Source organism: Tiliqua scincoides, chromosome 2, assembly GCF_035046505.1.
Source record: "Tiliqua scincoides isolate rTilSci1 chromosome 2, rTilSci1.hap2, whole genome shotgun sequence".
In the NCBI taxonomy this organism is placed as follows: domain Eukaryota; kingdom Metazoa; phylum Chordata; class Lepidosauria; order Squamata; family Scincidae; genus Tiliqua; species Tiliqua scincoides.
This window is the reverse complement of record NC_089822.1, coordinates 24,658,291-24,679,232: the sequence shown is the minus strand read 5'-3', so window position 1 is coordinate 24,679,232 and position 20,942 is coordinate 24,658,291. Positions and strand designations below refer to the sequence as shown.

The 20,942-nt window shown below is 43.4% G+C and overlaps 1 protein-coding gene across 2 annotated transcripts in view; it reads left to right on the top strand.

Annotated features, from left to right (window-relative positions):
• PDE4D (phosphodiesterase 4D) overlaps positions 1–20,942 on the top strand; it is a 624,208-nt gene that overhangs the window by 76,834 nt on the left and 526,432 nt on the right. For both annotated transcript variants that reach the window (XM_066614472.1, XM_066614482.1), the window contains exon 2: positions 9,830–10,065. In XM_066614472.1, the coding sequence (XP_066470569.1) occupies positions 9,830–10,065 (236 nt within the window). The remainder of the gene's footprint in view (positions 1–9,829; positions 10,066–20,942) is intronic.

The following is a 20,942-nucleotide window of genomic DNA, read 5'->3' as shown; positions in this document are numbered from 1 at the left end:
GATTGTATCGTGAGCTGAGAGTGGAACCTAAACGCAATGCTCTCCTGCAGCCGTGTTTCAGAAGATCAGTACTGAACAGGAATCCACCTTTCAGGAAGGTTTTTCTGCCTGTCCTTGCTATTGAAGTCACCTGATAAACTTCCAAGAACTCCAGAGTTTCCCAGAACTCAGTGTGGAAATAACTTGTCAACACAGAAGTCATTTTAATAGTTTGGACTGGATCTGCTCATATCCTTCCATACCCAACCCAGGGCCCAATCCTATCCAAATTTCCACCACCGGTGCAGCTGCAATGCAGCCCCAAGGTAAGGGAACAAGTGTTCCCATACCTTAAGTAGGCCTCTGTGATTGCCTTCCTGCTACAGAATGCAGTGCATGCCCTATTGGCACTGGAAAATTGGATAGGATTGGGTCCCCAGTTGTCCATCAGAGAGTTGAAATGTTTATCTGATTTCAAAGGAGACTGTCAGCCCAATCCTATGCATATCTACTCAGAAGTAAGTCCCACTGAGTTCAATGGGATCTACTCCCAGGTAAGTGTGCATGGGACTGCAGTCTGTGTCACGTACTCACTTTGAAATCCATGAACATCTTTTTTAATGACAAAGGGCTCTTTTGCCTGTATTTGAATGATACAGCCTTTGAATATTGGCAGATCACTGGACTGTAGAACAATGTGAAATGTGTGCTCTCCTCTGCTTTTTCTGGAGAAGCAGTGATAATTTGAACAAGGTGGGTTCTCTGCCTGTAACTTATGGACTTTATCGGAAGTCTACATTTTTATGTTTATGTCTGGTTTTGTGTTGTCTACTTCTACTGTTAAAGTATTGAAAACTATTTCTAAATCCACTGTCGTTCATTGTTTAAGAAACTGAACTGACTTGGGGGAACTGCAGAGGAAGTTGTTTACTCTTCACTGTAGCAGAGAATGTGTGACTGCTTAGGCAGCTAATGTACTGTGTGATTTCAGCAAGCAACACTGAAGAGAACATAGTCCTCCTCTGCTCCAGGTGCTTTTAAGATGCTAGCAAGTCACTGGGGCCTGATTAATACATACCATCAACACCATAGTTGCTGCTCAAAATGCAGCTGTGTAGGTGCACCTGTAAAATGGCAAGTGGTTTGTGTGCAACAGCTTTTCACACAGTTATAACCATGCTGCTAAAACTTCCTGTGTGTGTTGATGGGGAGTGGTGGAGGGGGGTGAATGCAGTCGCTGTGGCTCCTTGTGACACTCCTTTACATAAATGGTACACTGCCTGTATTGCATGTGGTTGCCAAGACGAGACAAGGTCAAGTCACAAACAGAGCTAGAGTGTGGAGATAAGGACCTACAGTGTTCAGTGGGGCCAGGGCTTTCTGCTTCCTTGGTTGAGCTCAGCCTTTGTTTCACCCCAAAATTCGGTGAGTGAGTCCCCAGCGATTTTCTACCTTTCTCATCTCATGGCACACTGAGCAGGCGCTAAAATTCTCATGGCACATCTTCAGTTTTTTTTACAAGTGACAAGGCACACTGCACTGACAGCCAGGGGCTCACATCCACAATGGCCTTGCTAAAATATGACCCTCCCCCAAACTCCTGCAGTACAGCTGCAAACCATTTGTGTCACACCAATGTGCTGTGGCTTAGTGGTTGAAAATCGCTGCAAGAGTTGAATGAGAAAAGGAGAAGGAAAACAAGAAAGAAAAAGCTAACAAGATGCTTCTTAGCTTAAAAGTCAGGCCTCACATACCCAACAGTGCACCAGCCTTTGCGGATGGCAGCAAATGAATTGGCATCTACCAAAAGAATGGCAGGGAATCACCAAATAGGCGCAAAGGCTGAAGCTCCATCACTCTGGGCAGGGCAGTTTACTCCTGGTGCAGAGGGGAGGAATAAGACCTCCATAGTTGACTTACCCTTGAGCAGTTAAACTTCAGGCTGACCTCTTCCCAGATACGTGTGTGTGTGTGCTGAAAGACAACTGGATCAGATCCTTGTTCAGCTGCCCACTCACAGTGGGACTGCTCTTTCCTGCCACCCCTTTGGAATATGCTGATTCCTTGCTTTTTGTAGAAAGACTTGCAGAAGCTGGTGACCTCCATTTAGGCTGGTGTATTGGTGGGCCCATGAGGCCTGGCTGTAGTCTATGTGAAGCAAGTAAGTATGCTGTGAGCAGGCAGGGCCAACTGTCCCCGTCCTCTTTGCTAAGAGACCATTTGCAGATATGGTGTGGGACAGCAGCGGTTCTCTGCTACAGTTGCAAATCTCTTTCTCTCTCGCTTTGGCTTGTCAGTGTTTCAAGCAACAAGATGCTTCAATCAACAAACTTGCAATTGAAACTATGTATCAGGAAAGGGAACTTGAGTCAGGTGACTCAAGTCTGAGTTGCGAAAATGTGTGTTTTATGCTGACTCACGTCCACTTGAGTCAGGCATGTCACTGATAAGCCACTGACTTGGAAATGAGTCCCCACTTGTGCAGACTCTAGTCTGTGTGTCTGGGTATGCTTACTTACTTTTTTTGGCACATGAAACACCTCATGGTGCCATAATTTAGACCAGGCAAGCAGGAGCAAGAAAGTTCCAGCCAGGAGGCAGAGAAGGGTTAATGTTTTGCATCGAGCAAGAGGTGGGGAGGAGGGAGGCATAAACTGGCTGTCTTGTCCATCTTTGAAGGAACAGATGATCATTGGGGGACGGATAGGTGGTCTTTTTTTTTCTGCCATCATGATGGTATGGAAGTTCTTCTGATTCTGCTACAGTTATGAATGGCTGAAGGAACCACATGGATGAATGTTGTGGTTCCCCCTTCTCCAAATTAACATCACCCCCCCCCCTAGGAGAAAGAATCTGATATGGGAATAAACCAGTTTGCTTCTCTTATGCAGTACCAGCTGCAATGCATTGTTGAAAAAGTGCGGGGAAGAAGCCCTTACAGTGGTGCATTTGAACGCGGTTGAACAATCAATGATGCCTATGCATATCTGAAGCAGGTCTATAATTTCAGAACACCAAGAAAGCTTCTGGTGGCAGTATTGCATTATCCCCATAGGCAAAGGGCTTATGAAATACAGCTGCTAGTGATTTAAATTTCAGTGTCTGCTACCAGCCAGATTGGTATGCAAGCAAACTTAAAAAAAAAAAATTCCTATGTACATACAATACTGTGAATGAGAAAACCCTAGAAATTTTTTTTTTAAATGTAGTTCTCTAATTCATTGAGAATTTTAAAATAAAGAACTTCAAAGGCTGAATTTCTGCTACCAAAATAAGATAAATATCACAACATACTTGTTGCAACCTACACTTTTTGGAAGTGCTGGCTATCGAGAACCACATGCAAGGACATTAATTACCCAATCCTTTGCATGTCTACCCAGAAGTAAGTCTCATTTAGCTTAATGGAACCAACTTCCAGGTAAGCATGTGTATAGGATTGCAGCCTAAGGGCTGAATTTTGAGCTGGGGCAGCGCCGGTGCTGATCTCCAGCACCGGCACTGGGTGTTGCAAATGTGCCATAATGCACACCCATGACACTCTGTGCGGAGTCAGCGCTGGTACCAGCCCAGTGCCAGTCAGTGCTGAGCCCAGTGCTGGCTGGATGCCGCCTGGAGCTAGATAAGCTCTGCTCTGCCAGATCCTGAACTCTGTGTCAGGCCTTCTGGCCCAATGTAGAGTCTCTCAACTCTGTGTCAGTAAAATAGCCAGCATAGACTTGAGAAGCCCCATTGCAGGGCTTGGGGTTTTACCTGAGGAGACCTTCAGCAGCTGCAGGATGCAGTGGTAGCTGCTTTGGCACCTGGTGGCTGCACTGCCTTTAGGATTGGGCTGTATGATGCTCCAGTTTGCTAATTTCTTCCATTGTGTTTTCTTAAAGTGCACAGTTCTTAAGAGTGCTTTGCATCTCAATGCTACACTGTTTTATCTATCATCTGTGCCATTTTGCTTTCCTGTCTGCTGAGACTTGGGGTTACTGTCAGTCTTTTTTTATTTTTAGAATTTTAGTAGTTTGGATTTCTATCTAGAAAAATAACTATATTGGCTTGCTCTTGAGGGGTGCATACATTTGCATACATTCAAGTTTGAATTCTACAATGTGAGTGTATTTCTGAGCTTGGTTATCTCCTCTTGTTTTCTCACTTTTGTCTACCATTTCATTTGATTGACATTTAGATTTAACGTTAAATATTTCACCTATAAATACCTTAATAATTCAGATAATTGTTTTAGATAATTCTGCTTGCAAGTATGCCTAAACTAAAAATATTGTAAAACACTTGTGGAACATTACAATATTATGACCTTGAATGAAACATTATCTTGCCATGTCACATTGTGTACTAATTATTTTTTAAAGAAAGCTGGCATTTGGCTAAATTTGTTGGGCGGTTTTTTTTCTAATACTGTTTTTCCTTTGGAATATTCCCATTCTAATTTTGTCCAAAAAAAAATGTCTGATAAGAATGTCATAATATATTTGAGAGGTATTAATGTTTTGTTTTTGTGTCCTGTCTTGACTCTTGGTTTATTACTACTGTATATCCAGATAATGGGAAGCACAGAATTGTTTTTCATGATATCCCATAGAAAACAGCTGTTGAAGAGGAAATGTTCTTTTTCCATCCAGGCTGAGAGCCCACAGAGCACTGCCCAGGGCTTCAAGAGGGCTAACTTAGAGTCGTTCAGCTATGGTTGTGGACAACAGTCTTTCACATCAAAGTCGGGTTCCAAAAAATAAAAGGGAGTTTCCAAACAAGAGAGGTTTCTCTCTAACTATAGTCAGAACCCAACTGAGCTCCTGACTAGTCAAATAGACCTGTTGAGTATCAAGGTGCTGGTCCTCAGCATGCAGCAAGCAAGAATTTTAAGAGAAAAGGCCTTGGTTTTGAAGTGTACCACCTGGCATTGTTGGTTGACCTCCAGGTATGCGTTGTGCCTTCTTAGCTGGAAGCTTACAGAAGAGTGATTATTGTGACAAGCTCATGCCAGACCAGACTCCCTGTAGGAGGAGAACACAGGAATAAATAATAATAAACAATAATAAACTTTATTTATACCCCGCCCTTCTCCCCAAAGGGACCCAGGGCGGCTTGCAACAGGTTAAAAACAGATTAAAACATAAAGGGAGAACTGGGCACTTTGAGAGGGGCTATGTATCCTATTATCTGGGAGATGGAGTCACTTCTCACTCATACTGCTGCCATGTTTTGTTTGCTTCCCTTCCACATGTCTCTAAGGTAGAGCTGACACAGACAGAAACTGAGATCATGAGAAATGAACATTATTTTCAAGACCTCAGTGGTGAAACAGAAAACTGCATATTTGCATAATGCAGTCAAAACAAGTGGGTGTCAATTTTCTTTCTGGTTAACTGGTAGGAATGATTTCTACTGGGAGATGATTCTCTTGTAGTTAATGAACTTACTGTCACTTGCTATTTAAATTTTTTTAAAAAAAAAACCTGTTTGGGTAAACGATGATTTTTCCAACAGTCATGGAGCATGACAATAGTGTGAAATGAAGAAAGGGATGCACAGTGGGAAGTTGATGTAAGTAAACAGTACTTCTCACCTCTTGCTTGCAAACCAATTCACAGAAAGTTAGCACTAGCTGTGTCACTCAAACTGATAAGGTGTGATATTTTGTCCAGCAAACTATTGTGATTTAAATTTGTCACTTTCCTAGTGTGAATCACAAGAAAACAACTACTCCAGATTTGGGCTTGGAATCATTGGATTCTGTTGTGGGATGCCAACAACCAGTGGCGTAGCTAGAGGGAGTGCAAAGCACTAAGGTTAGGTTGCCATCCTAACCAACTTTCCAGCACTGACATAAGGACAATGCAACTCCAAGGTAAGGGAACAAACATTGCCTTACCTTGAGGAGGCCTCCATGACTGCCCCCCAATTGCAGGATGCGGCACTTGCCCCACTGGCACAGCTATTCCAGTACTGGAAGTTGGTTAGGATTGTGCCCTAAGTCTTGCAGGGAGCTTCAGGATGGCATGCAGTTGGCCCATCTCTTTGGAGCCATTCCGGGCGGTGGGAGCAAAATGGAGGCACTCCCACCACCTGGAATGGCTCCAAAGGGGAGGGACCAACTGGATGACATGCTGAGGCCCCCTGCAAGACATAGTGCTTTGCACCCCCTCTAGCTACACCACTGCCAACAACAATGCTAAGGCCTGGCATGGCATAGATGGATGCTGGCAGCTGGGGCATGTAGGACCAGGCATAGGGTGCAGATTCATGGAGCATTTGCTTGGATCAGCTGGAAGTGGCTCGTAAATCTTATATTTTGATCAGATAATGGTGAGCCAGCTGGGAGTTCTAATTGCACAAAAGGTAGAGATAAACTTTACAGTCTCTCTCATGTTGCTTCCAACCCACTCAGCATGTCCTACTACTAATTGCACTTAGTATGCTGCCATCGTTAAAAAGACCAATGGGCAGCCCAAACTTATCCAGTGTTGTTGCAATAGGGTCAGATGGCCCATGCTGTATCCAGTGCTGGAACTGAGCAGACTGGAGGTTTCCTTGGGATAAGAAAACATTTGTTCCCTTACCTGTGTTGAGCTCCAGCCTGCCCAATGGGTTCTAGCTGTTGGGATCTGCGCCACCTAAACTGCTGGTGCAGAACAAGTTGCCCCATGTAGGGCTTTCAGGCCCTGAAAGATGGTTAGGATATGGCGGAAGCCTCCTCTCCTTGCTCCCCCAAACACACAGAGTGCCCTACAATTATACATGTGTGGGTGCCAAGCAGATGTTCAACTGAATTCTCTTGCAGTCTCCCTCTTTTCCTACATGCAGTCATTTATCCTGGATATCTCATTTAAACAGGGTAGTATGACATTCAGGAGAGATGCTGTATACCCAACCAAGAGAACACCCTGCTGCCCTCCAGTTCCAGCTCTAAAGGACCAGGGCAGCCAAGCAAAAATAGTGCTGCCCAATGATGCAAGTGGAGAAGAGGCAGCTGTAGTTCTGCAGTTAACTGCTCCTTCTTGGGAAACAAGATGGTTTATAAAGCCAAGGTTTATTTGTGGGTGTCATGCTGAACAGTCTGGTGATGTTTTTCCCACTGGTGGGCAAACTTTGCTGCTATTAGAGAAAGAACAAGAAACCAAGACTCTATGAGAACCTATGATGAAGTCATACTGTTTTTTTTCAGCAATGTGGTATCCACATCTACATGCAAGATAGCCAGTTGGAAATTTAGAATCTTACAATAAAGCTCACTGCCCCAGTAGGTGCACAGGTTGTGCTTTGTCTGTCATTGGACAAAATGTGTTTCCGTCCGTATGGATAGGCCTTGCTGCTTTGTGGTTCTAGCTACCCATCACACAGTAGTCAGAGGAGTCGAATTACTTGCTTGTGCCTGTAGAAGTGCTCACATACAGTTACTACTAAGAAGGGAGACTATAGGCCACCTATCTTTCCCATTATGTAGGCTACAGTTCATGAACCATTTGCTTGTCAGATTACTGCTGAAATAAGCATGTTGGTGAGTTGTAATTGTCAAAATTAGTCTCTGGGGAACATTCTTTGAATGGCTTGTTACACCTGTATTCTTTAGAAGATTTTTAAGGCATTTATTTTGGTAATTGTAAAAAAGAGTTTCCTCTTCTAAAACACTTCGCTGTTTATGTACAGTGACTATGATAAAGTGGTCTTAAATGGGACATGCCCTTTTTCATGCAGTTCGTAAAATTAACATTTTTTTCAATTTTGCTTGTAGTTCTAGAACAGAAATGTAATTTACATGCAATTTTGTCCTTTCATTTTGTGTAGTGTACTAAAAATATATCGGAAGTGTACTTGAACATCTCCTTTGGTGACTTATAAATAGGCTTTTCATGGCATTTTTATAGCAATCAATGATTCTGATTTACTTTTGCAGTCTGCCCCCAAACCCATAATTCCTATGATTTCACATTTTCTTAAGGGTGGGCTAGCTATTTGGCATGAATGCTGAATTTAGATTGCCATATTTTTTTTAAAGCTTGCCATGTTTAGCTGAGATTTTCATTTTACAGATACAGTCTTAGTATACTGATTAGGCAGCCAGCTGGCCACCTTTTCTGTTGTTTTTGTTTTAATATTCAGAAGCCCCTATTTATCACATTTATCATAAAGACAGCTCAAACTAATCTATCGGACAGTTTTCAACTCAATTTTCTTAGACTCTTGCCACACTGCAGACAATACAGGGAAGAAGTTAGCTGTATACTCAAAAAATAATGAGCTTGTAATAATATTCTATGGAAGAGAGATTTACTTAGCAAAATATATTTCCCATTTCCAGAAACAAAATTTTCTTCCTAACATTTAAGGAACATTTAAAACAAACTAGAAGCAGAACCATCTTTCATACCATCTCAGAGACCTAGACCTAGTTTTGTGTATACGGACAAAAATGTCAGCAACCCTGACATAATTCCAGTTTCATCCCCTGCCAAACTCTGGCAGAAGAACAGGAGGAGTACTGGTTCTCAAAACCATTTGCCTTTAGCATGTTTTATTAGGCTATGTTGAGCAGGAAAAGAATGAACCTGCTGTAAATTGCCTTTTTCATTGCAGACTGGTCTAGTATATCCACATTATGATGATCAGTCTCCCCTAGACCGTCTAGGCCAATGATTTTCAACCTCTTTCATCTCATGGCACACTGGCAAGGCACTAAAATGGCTGCTGTCTGGGAGCTCACATCCCCAGTGGCCCAACTAATAAATGACCCTCTCCCAAATTCCTGCGACACACTTGGGGACCATTTGCGGCACACCAATGTGCCATGGCACAGTGGTTGAAAATGTTTGCTCTAGGCCATGCCACTCTACTCCACACATTTCCTCTGCCATTCATTCCCTAGGCTCTTGACCAGCCCAGAGTTTTTTTATTTGGGAAGTGAGCAGGAAGACATAGAAGTTGTGGCTGCTGCTGCTGCTGCTGCATGACCAACCATGGGTAAACAGATGGGTCAACTGGTGGAGACAGTGGGCAGTCATGGTATGTGCATGGGGCAATCACAGCCTGAGATGACCACTTCACGCTGTTTCATGAGTAGGCCAGCAATATCTAATTATGCCTGCTAACTGGGCAAAGGGACACCTTTTAGAGTGCTGCCCTCTTATATTGAGCACTGTAACCTAGAACTGACTACGGGCAAGGGGTGAGCCCATTGATGGGCCATAAAGCATTTTACTCCCTTGTGGCGGGAGAGTTCTGACAAGGCTAGTAATGTGATTCTTGGGGCATGGGGTGGGAAGGGTGAAAAGCAAAGCAAACAGTTAGTGCACACCCATCTAGTGCACTAATAATATTAGTGCACTAATAAATAATAAAAACCCAATTGGTGCACACCCTTTGAAGCAAGGGGCAGTTCAGATAGGTACAGTTCCTTAACAGGCTAAGACCAAGAGCCATTTTGACTTCTTCTTTCCCAGAACAGGCCATTCCATCTGGATGCCTTGGAGGGAGAAGTGGGACAATGAGATTGTCTCCAACAGCTTGGCTAGGACCAACTATTTATTTATTTAAAAGGTTTATACCTTACCTTTCCATTTGGTTTCTTCTTTTCTGGAACAGTCTCGTGTCAACATCAAGACCCCATTAAAAGGACAGGAAGGGAAGAAGAAAATGTGATTATTTCCTCTTCCTTTCCTGTCCTTTTCATTTTTGTATCATGCCTGTTATGATGAAATTCATTATTTTAATCCATGACCCACCCGGAGTGCACGGGTGGAAAAGCAATATATGAATGTCAGAATCTGTCTCGAGAAGAATAACAGATGCAATTTATAGAAGAAGAAGCTGCAAAGAATTATTAAAACAATATCTTCTGTTGCAGGTATCGGAGGAAACTTTGTACCCTCAAAATGAAGAGGAAGGGGCTCTCCAAGGAATGGATCAATATCGTGTTAGGAGACTTTCCTGTCGTAACCTCCAACTTCCTCCTTTGGCATTCAGACAGCTGGAGCAGACAGATTGGGACAGAAAGGGTGACACAGAGAGCGTGCCGCGGCCAACCAGTCTTCCACTGAGAACTCTTCCACTAATTGCGATCACCTCTGCGGACTCTGTCAGGTAAACAGTGATTTGGAACCTTCCTCTTCCATCTGTATGACAGCTGAAAGGCTGCTTTCTGGCAGCTGATGTCGTGGATGCCTTTGATGAAAATGTTTGACTCTTAATCATGGAGAAAATTAATGCAGCTCTCACAGCAAGAACACAAAACGCCTTTAAAATCTTAGTTGAATAAAATGGTGGTTCTTATAATGGTCATTTTGGTAAACATGCCTTGCTTTTATGATGACTTGTTCCAGATCACAGTGCCTGTATTGTCATGTAACAAACTCCTCTTTCCATGCAGTCAGTTGGCACTGGCTACAGGACAACAGATAGACACATATTTGGTAAAGACTGAAACCTAGCTACAGTTTCTGCTGTTGTACTTGTTGACTCTGAACAACCATACCACCACTACTGCCAAACTCCATAGTAGTACTGGACCAAGGGGGCAGGGAGAGAGCTGAGCATCATATGTTGTATAGCTGCACATATGACTTTAAGATCCTTGTCAACAAGCCAAACCTGAGACCATCTGGCTGTTCAGTATGCTGCCAAAGTCAAGTATCAGAAAAATAATGAGACATCTCATTGTTGATGTGATCCCCGAGTGACTGAGGTTACTGGAAGGGGAAATTAAGGACAGCGATTCATGGTAGTGTAGAAGGACACAGTACCCCACCAGTGCTAGGGCAGGCAGCCAAGTTCCCAAAAATCCAGGCCATGGCTAGGAGCTGAAGAAGATACTGATGTGCCTTGTCAGAGCCAGTTTGAAGCTGCCCAACCATGGTAGTCCCTTCTACCTGTATCTGTACATGAGCCTAGTTGGGGGCATCTGTGATTATAGTTCCTCTGATGAACCCCATCATCACTTTTTGGTGGTGGTTGCAGGTTGTGTGAAGTCCAGGTTTCTCTCACAATTTCTAAAGCTTAGCAGCTTACATTGGTGCTGGAGGTAAGGGGATGGGATATCAGCACTACATAGCAAATGTATCCATCATAACGTTCTTCAAATGATGACAAGGCTGAAGTCATTTAAATTTGAAAACACCTATCCAAGAAAGTTGATCTCATGCATTACACATGAGGCAATTGCGTTCTGGAACCAATCAATATAGCTGATATGTTTAAAATGTCACAAATTGGCAACAGAAAATATCTTGGGTCCCTGAAGAATGTGTCTGTGCTTGTCTTGTATTAAGAGGAAGACGTGTGCAAGAGAGCTTAAAATTACAATGTTTCTCCTGGTGACTAAAATGGAGATGTTCATATTAGTGGACATGCCAATACTTGTTCCTCTTGTGCAGCATTATGTTTGTGGTAGTGATATGAAAGAGACAGGGCAAATCTTTCAAACAGTAAAGAGAAGAACATAGTTTTATTCCTAACAAGCTTGTGTGTTCAGTCATTGGACTCATTTAATTTGCTTTGATTTACTGGAAGGTATGTTAATAACTAAGGTCAGAAAAAAAAATAATAATGCCATGGGTAAACTATTGGGTAATGATGCCAGACTGTATAAACAAAAAAACCGAACATAAGCAATTACTGCAGTAATTCTCTCAAAATCTATAATAATTATTTCTTTATTGTGGAAAATTGCTCTTGTGACATTGCAAGTGAATTAGGCTTCTTCCTTCACATGTGCTTGCAGATTTTGACCAGGGTAGGTAGTCATCCTCAGAAGTTCAAATTTGTGTCTATAATTTGGAATTCTCTGTGTGAACCTCCCTCTCAAGAATTTTGAAAAATCCATGTGCTGTGTGGAAACTTGAGGGCTTTGATAAGGTTCCTTTTGATGATGTTAAAGAAAGCCTAATGTATTGTAGGTGAAAAGTTCACTTTAAAACTTGAAACATGATGGGACTTCAAGATTCATGATGGGACAAACTAGAAGTTGCCCCCCCCCCAAAAAAAAACTGGAAGTCACTTTCAGACGCTTCTGAGGGCTATTCTGAGGCCTGTGGAGGCCAGTAGGCTGATCCGGCTTGCCCAGTGTGATCCGGAAGACACCTCAGAGACCTCCCAGTAAGGCTTTGCGGCCAGCAGTGTCAGTGAGCTGACCCTCCTCTCTTGTGGAATGGCTCTGATTTTGAGCTAAACAGTCCCAGGGGCAGGTGGGAAGGTGGGAGAGTTGCACACCAGTGGGTTGCAACCCACACTTTTGGAAATGTGGTATATAGGATTGCAGTCTAAGAGCAGTTTCAGACCACTTTTCTCCCCAAATTATGTCGTTCCTATTCTGTTGCAGGGAGTGCAAATGTCTTTCCATGAAGCCACACTTCTGTAGAGGAAATACTACTTTATTTTTAAAGGTCATATTTTATTGCTAGGGAAAGTGCAACTCTTCTCCTTGCTAGCCAAAAATATGCAAATGTTATTGTATATAGGATAGACATTCTGGCCCTAAGGAGATGCAGACCCAAACATGAGAAAGACAGGTGGCGGGGGGAAATGGCCATGGGAAATGAAACTTTCTGGAGTGGCAGACTACTTTGTGGAATGGGCCTGATCAAAAACAGTTCCTTGAATTATGCCAGAAACTAAATGACAGGGAATGAAGCATTGATACAGATGTTTTTCTGTTGTTTGTCTAGGCTAAGAGCCAAACAGCTCTCGCTCTCTTTCTCTCCCCCCTCTCTCTCTCTGTGTGTGTGTGTGTGTGTGTGTGTGTGTGAGAGAGAGAGAGAGAGAGAGAGAGAGAGAGAGAGAGAGCAGATTCAATTTCTAAGCAGTCTTCAAGGGCAGCTGCACTCAAGTACAAAGTCAGGGAATTATCAAGTTGTGTATGACGGTAAAAAGATCTGTCACATTAAGTGCAATCCTTAGAGGAAGAGAGAAAAAATTTAACACATACACACAATTCTTGCCTCTTCAACCGATTTTCTTATCCACAGACAGCTGTTATTTGTAACTTCACTGATTTGCTGCATGGTTAACAGCCTATCCTCCATACCTACTTTACCCAGGCTTCGCGCACTGGAGAGGACACTCTGTTCCAGAACCACCATTCAGAGCATGACACCGTAGTCTTCCGAGACTGAAGGATGCCAACTTACTGTCATCTGATAAAAATGGATGAAAAGCCATCCTGTCACACCCACTATGATCTCCTTCAAAATGCTATTTTAAAATTGAGGAGATGCAACTGAGCCTGGATAATGAGTGGCATCAAAGTGTCCCAAAACGTATTCCTTGGCATGGCAGTAAGGCCAAGTGTTCATAGTCATCTCCCTATCTAAACGCAGTGTGATTAATTTATTCTGATGTGAAATGTCTCAACAAAGAGATGTCTGCTGAAACCACAGGAAAAGTTAAAAGTATGTTTGAAAATAACTGAACTGTGGAAAAAGCACTTTATAAGGTCCTGTATGGATTTGAAAACACATGGGTGTATTATAAACTCAGCTAATTTTTCGGTAGGTACCTATCCATAAACTGATCTCCTTGCTTAGAAAGAATGAATTTTAAAATGGGTTTTATCAATGAATTAATCCTGTCCCAGCCATATGAATGTGTGTATATTGTGCATTAAACATTATAGCCCACCTTTTCTATAAAGCCTGCAAAGCATTAAAACTTTGCTTACCTTTCAAGTGTATCTGAAGCATCTTGTAAGAATTTCCCAGTAATCATTGCAAACAGCTTGCTTTGATTAACATGATTACTGGGAAATTCTTACAAGATGCTTGCACCTCTGTAAGTGACCTATGTCCTGAGGCCAAAGTTTTGCCATGGCATTCACAATAATTGTTCTCTTATTCAGGAAAGAGCCTTATTGGATGTGTGACTGTTTAGTGAGAATTTTTAGCACACATACCCGTTTGATTACCATTCTTTATATCACTGGTTCCCAACCTGTGGTCTGACCACAGGTGGTCCACAAGACCATGAGAAGTGGTCCACGAGGTCTCAGAAAAGATTGCCTTCTATCTCTTTCAGTGTGTCACTGAGCGAGCACCCTCCCAAGGACCACCAAAGAGGGTGGGGAACAGACTGCCCACAACTGGCACTGAAGTGTCAGCTGTGGCTGTGGGCAATCCATTCTCTATCCTCTCTGTAGTCCATGTGGGAGCACTCACTCAGGAGACAGTTCCCCATGGACCACCAGAGAGGGCAGAAAATGGACCGCAAACAGTCGCAGCTGGCAACAAAAGCAGAAACTCACAAATCTTTATAAATGATAAATCTCTAATAAATCTTTTTCTCATTGTTATAGATTTAATTGTACTTTTTGTGTAGAAGCAGTGGGGCTTGCATATGGTCCACAATTATTCCAGTTTTTGCCTCAGTGGTCTGCGGGCTCCTAAAGATCAGGATCCACTGCTTTAAATAGTGTAGGTAACTAGAAGCTCAGTAACTTTCTTAATTGAGTGGAAATAGTCTTAGCTCCTTAGTGTGAGATGCACAGATTGCTAGGTATGCAGCTAGGTCTGGGATGAGGTTCGAGATTGGTATAACAGCTGGTGATATCATAAAGACAGTTGGCTCTCTAAAGTAGGCGATCGTAGTGATATTCTTCTGTGAACTTCCTGAGAGAAGGAACATTGGGAATTCTCTCTGCCAGTATATTTCCAATAAAACTTCTAAAAAAGTGATTTGGGAAGGTGGATAAATAGGCTTGAAGAGTCTTTACATTATAGGAGGAACTTAAAACAGACAAGAGGCAGCATTAGGCAACAATAGGAAGTCTTAATCTTTGGTTCAAAAAGCACATTTCGTGAGGAATTTTCATTTCATCCAGGATTTATAAGCCTGTTAAGGCTCATCAGAGTACTGTATGCATTTTAATTTATCTGCTGCTAAATGTTGGCATTTTGTTTTGAGGATACCCAGAAAGGGGGGGGGGGAGAGAGAGAGTGTGTGTGTGTGTGTATGTATCTTGTTAGGATCTTGGTAGGAGATCCTTTCATTTAAAAGGTCTTAACTGTTTGAGAAAACTGCAAAGCATTTCTAAATTTAAAATAGTCAGTGGATCAACATTCCTGGGGCTTTCTCTCCAGAGCAGTAACTGTTATCCCACCTAAATGAGAGGCAGCAATGTGGGTTGATTAACTAGGCAGTTCCACTTGAGCAAAACTCCTTCAATCAATTTTGATCTGAACACAGCCATTTACTGGCAAGAAAGGAAGCATTAAAAAGCATAGGTTGGTTTTGGACCTAGATGCTGAAAGAGACTGGGTAGCAGTCTGGTTTTCTGGAGGCCGGTTTGGTTGAATCTCTGGGAGACTGGAAAAACTCCACTTACTTGTATGCTCATATTATTTCTTCCCAACAAGTGAATTTGCTCACTCCCAAGTCTCTAGAGCGGCCTCCTGCAAAACTAATTGAGTCTCCAAAGGCAGCCCCAACATTCTACTACTGGAGAGAAAGGGACATAGAAAACAGTGTCATTTGATTTTGCATATTAAAGTGGGCACAGTGTGGTGCATTATTGCCTCCTGGGCGAAGGTAAGAAATGGGAATATTGCCTGATTTCAGCTAGTTTTTAACAGCTAGTTTTTATTGTTTGCATTAAACATGAGTTGAATATTTTGAATTGAGCACAAGCTCTGTCCACTGATTCTCACCCTTCTACCCCCCCCCCCACAACACAATCCCTGCAAGCATATTTGTTACAGCATTCAACCCATGCCTTACACCTGCCACTTGTTAGTCCTTCACTGATATGTGTGAACTTGGAAAAAAGAGGGTCCCAGATGAAATGTGTAGGACAGAGTCTCCATACATTTGGCTCGCATATTGGCTGCATGCATATAGGACGCTGGATTGAGTGGAGTGCAGGCCAGGCCAGTTAGGTGCAATCCCACCTCCTTCCATGTGTACATTTCCCTAGATGACAAATGGGGCAAATCAAAGGACTCCTTAACATATGGAGCATTGCGACCAACAACAGAGACTCTGTATCTGTCAGAGTTCTAACAGTAGCTACCTGTGATGGCCCCTCCCCTGCCTCCTCTTTCTCCCATGAAAGCAAGTTCCATATCCTGGGTGTGGAGCTAAGACATTCTGAAGAAGAAGAGAAGCAGGAGAGGAGAATACGTTCTACAGAATTATTTGAATGACCAAAATGCCAGCCAATATGGATGAACACAGTAAAGGTTTACTCACCTTGGTCAAGACAGTCTCAGTGCCCAGCTATTCCTTCACTATGATCTGTCCCCTTTTCAGGCAAGTTAAGCGGACGCTCAGTGCAGCCAAATCTATTGTGGGAGTGGGGCTATCTTAGGGACCAGCTAAGCTGTTGGGCTAAGATGGCTTCCAGGTTCCTCTCTAGTTCTAGCTCTAGAAAGACCTTCTAGGGTCTTCTAGTTCTGAAGGTGCTTTCTTACAAAGAGGGTGCCTTGAGTTATCCTGCCTGAGATGCACTTCTGCCTTGGCTCATCCCCAATGGTATGGGCACTGGGAGGCTGAAACAGGCTGTAGATACTAAATCCTCCTTTCTGACTCTCCTAAGGACTAGCCCAGCCTACCTCTGGGTAGAAAGAAATATTTCTTTCAGCTATGACATTGCGGATCATTGTCAAACTTATGAGTTGTTGAGCTCCATGCTGTGTGGCCTTGTAGCCACACAAGAAACACTGATTACAAGAAATTCGCTATCTTGCCATCCCTTTAATAAATTGATATGATGTCTGTAAAGGCATCAGCTGTCATATTTCATAGTCAACCAGGCCCACCTGGTGGACCACCTCATTGGTTCCTTGCAATCAGGTCAGGAATTTCGGCTCTGCAGAGGGGAACAGGAATATAACACCTGGTTCTCTTTTTGCAGATGGGGGGGGGGGCTTAGCTCTTGTAGGCCAACTTTTGGGCTTGTTTGGCCTCTTCTCCTCCAAGTGCTTCTGCTGGAGCAGCTCCCAGGCTGTCAATTACCTTGAGTCGATGGCACCTGCCGATGACATCATTGCCAGGTGTCTTAGTTGCTGTTCAAGGCTAGCTTCACTTTATGCAGTTGTGTGATCCCTGGCTTGCAAAATATGAAAATGAGAAAAATGTGCTGGCTTGTATGGCAGAAAGCAGCTGAGGTGTATAATAACTAGGGAGGTCTTCAGAACTGTGACCTATGCTGAGAACAGCATGGATGAGGCCCCTGAGGGGCTAAGGGCTCAATCCTATCCAACTTTCCAGCACTGGTACAGCCGCAATGCAGCCCCAAGGCAAGGGAACAAATGCTCCCATACCATAAGAAGGCCTCTGTGACTGCCTGCCCACCACAGGATGCAGTGCATGTTGCACTGGTACAGCTACACCAGCACTGGAAAATTGGATAGGATTTGGCCCTAAGGCTCCAAGGTGTCAGTTGCTTATCCCTATAATATTTTATTTATTTTTCAATTTATATCACACTCTATCCCAGTGACTTTCAACCTTTTCCATCTCACGGCACACTGACAAGGCACTAAAATGGTCAAGGCACACCACCAGGTTTTTGACAATTGACAAGGCACACCATGCTGCCAGTTGGGGCTCACATCTCCCATTAGCCCTATTAATAAATGACCTTCCCCCAAATTTCTGTGGCACACCTGTGGACCACTTGCGGCACACCAGTGTGCCACGGCACAGTGGTTGAAAATGGATGCTCTATCCTGTGAACTCACAGCATCTCTCCTCATGCTAATAGTTAATTTAAAAATTAATACACGTGTGCACCACTTAATGACGGGAATACATTCTCTGATCCCTGTTGTTTTTCGATTAGGTGATTGGTCATTAGGTGACCAATTCAGTTCAATCTATTGCCTTTGTTGTACAAACAGACACTCCCTGCCAGACACTAGCTGGCTGCACAGGCTACTAGAGACAGATTGCCTCTTCTTTGCATTAATAACCTCTCTGTTGTGTAAACCAGGGGTCTCCAAACCTTTTGGTCAGAGGGCCACATCAAATATCTGGCGTGGTGTGGAGGGCCGGGAAAAAAATTTAAATATAAAATTTAAATAAATAAATTAGAGATGGAACTTAGATGAGTGAATAAATGAATGAATGAGCTCAGAACACCCTCCAGGCACAATCAGAGCACAGTTCTGGTCAAGTTCAGTTGAGTGGACCAGAGGCTTTCAGGGGACAAGAGGTTGGCCGTGGGCCGGAAAGAGGCTTGCTGTGGGCCGCATCTGGCCCCCAGGCCGGGGTTTGGAGACTCCTGGTGTAAACAGACACTCTGCTGCAGGCTATGGGAGACGTGATTGCCTCATTAAGAGCATGTTTATTGTGCTTTGACCACCGTCATATATGCAGTCAGTCATTAAGTGAATAGTTGTTAAGCAGCACACACCTGTAGTTTGAAAATTTTACATTTAACTGTAGTGAATAGGATATTTGTTAATAGAAATGTAGAAAATAGCTCAGACTTACAGTGGTGTAGCTACAGAGTGGCAGTGTGATATGTACTGCAGGGGCCGCGACTTGTCATGTAAGCAGCTCCTCCCACTTGCTGTCAGAACCATTCTGGGCAGTGATGGTAATGTGCTGTTGCTGTCCAGAATGGCTTCAAGAGGGAGGTGCCGCTTACGCTTGCAGCCCCATAATACTCACCATGCCACCTCCCTGTAGCTATGCCACTGCCTAGGTACGGTAGTGACAGTCTGTAGTGCAGAGATTTTTGTAACCTTTTTTCAGCTTATGGCGCACGGAAAAGTCACTAAAATTGTTGATGCACACAGCCCCGTAGTTGTTATCTCCTAGATTTTGCAGTATTCCTCCTCCTCCTCCTCCTCCTCCTCCTCCTCTAGTAGCAGCACCAGCTGCCAGTGTGGTGGCCTTAGGAAAAGGTGCTTCAGTGTGAGGTGTGCCGGCTGTGGGCAGAGCTAGTTGTGATGGGGTCCCTAGAGCTTGCCCTGAAAGCAAGCAGATGCTCGCTCCTAAACCCTGGAATGCTGCTGCTTTTTCCCCTCTAGCAGTACCCCTAGAAGCACCAGTTTTGCTAACTTGGATGAACCAGAAGGCAAGTTCCACATTACAGTTTCCAAATTAAGCAAGAAACCTTGGTTGGGTTTTGTAGGATTTAGGCCAACACTGAACGAAGGATTATCTTGCAACTGCCACTGAAGTAAATGCAGGGAATGTGCGTCACAGAAACGTGCAAGCAAATGACAAAATTGGCATGGTAAAAATACCTTATTAACTGCTGCACAACTTTCTTCTTTCCATCCTGCCACACTTACTGTAATTGCAGTTTCCTGTTGCTAATTCCAGCTTTCTGTGCTGTTCAGACATTACTCATCAGGCACAAATAGACTGTATGACAAATTGTTTATTTGAAATCTTAAATTATTTGTACATAACATGGAATCAATTGCAAGTAAGTGATTTTTCAAGGTTTCGGATGTAACCATAAAATGGGAAGAGATGGATCATGACAGCCATGGGATTGGGTGTTGCCCTGTGCATCATCCTAAAAGCTTTTGCAAACTTGCAGTACATGCTGCTAACCTATATGCCCAGTAATTCTTAGTAGAGTATACTATTAAGATTGAACTGAAGTTCGTTGTACCAGCCCAATGGTCCTAGTAGGATTGGCCAGCAGTTATACCTACAATAGCATGAGTGGTTAACTCAACTGGCAGTTGTTGCTCTGTTTTCTAGAATATTAGGTCTAAGCACCTTCCAATGAATTGTTTGACAGTAAGTTGCAGGGATGGGTGAATCCAGCGCAGCTTGAGTCTCCCCCTCCTTCAACTCAAACAAGTCCTAGCAGGCAAACTTTCTGAGTTGCCCAGAGCATTTTGGTGACTCAAAAAGACTTGAGTTACAAGTCTTTCCCTTTAAAAAGTCAGCCATGGCTCCATGGAAAAAGCTGCTACTGGGGTGTGTATGTGTTGGGGTTCTCCTTTAATACTCCTCTGGTGTTCCCATTCCATTTGTAAACAAGGCAGATGGGTGGGACAAAAATGCGTGAGAGCAGGGACAGAAATGGCAAGAGGGAGGAAGGCCATGCGCAGCAGCTGGGAGGCTTACCAGTATTATCCAATCCCTTGCAACTCTACTCAGAGTAGTCCCATTTCAGCTGGCTATTCAGTGAGGCTTCCTTCTTCCAAGTAAGAACGGAACCCACCCGAGCCACGTGGTTGGAAACCATGATTGCTACGAACCACCTTCCCCCAGTTTTCCTGCTTCCTTTTTCTCCCTTCCTGGGTTTTTGCCAATTCTAAGGGAAGAACCTCCTTGGGCTCCTCCTCCTGCCCTCCCTCATCCAAAGAAAAAAATCATACTGCCCATCCTTCATCCAATGATCATCAGTTCCTTCAGAGATGGACAGAAGAGCCTGCTCCTGCCTCCCCTCTCCCCACTTCCTGCTCAATGTAAAAAACAAAGCATTAACCCTTCCCTGCCTCCTGGCTGGAACTTTCCTGCTGCTTGCCTGGTCTGAATGATGGCCCCACAAGGTTTTTCACGCTGTTAAAAAAGTAAGCAAGCACACCCAGACACAAACAGATTCAAGTCTGCATGCATTTCCAAGTCAGTAGCCTCAGACTCGAGTCAATACCTGAGTTATTGACACAGGTGACTTGAGTGTATATGAGTCAGCAAAAAACATGTGTTTTGCAACTCGAACTCAAGTCACCTGACTCAAGTTTCCATCCCTGGATAGTTGAGGACTAAAGGGAGTACTATTTCACACACAATGCAACCTTATGCATGTCTACTCAGAAGTAAGGGACTTTCTCTCTTGTAAGTGTGTGTAGGATTGCAGCCACAATGCATAACACATGGAATTTCCTACCACAAAATTAAATTTGCTACCTTAGATAAAGTTTATAAAGGACTAGATAAATTTATGGAAAATAGGTCTATGGATGACTATGGTCACTCAAGGGAACTGTCATGTTTATCTCAGAATCCCAATAAGGAGGACAAGCAAATAATGTAGGATGTCTAGTGCCTTCATTCTA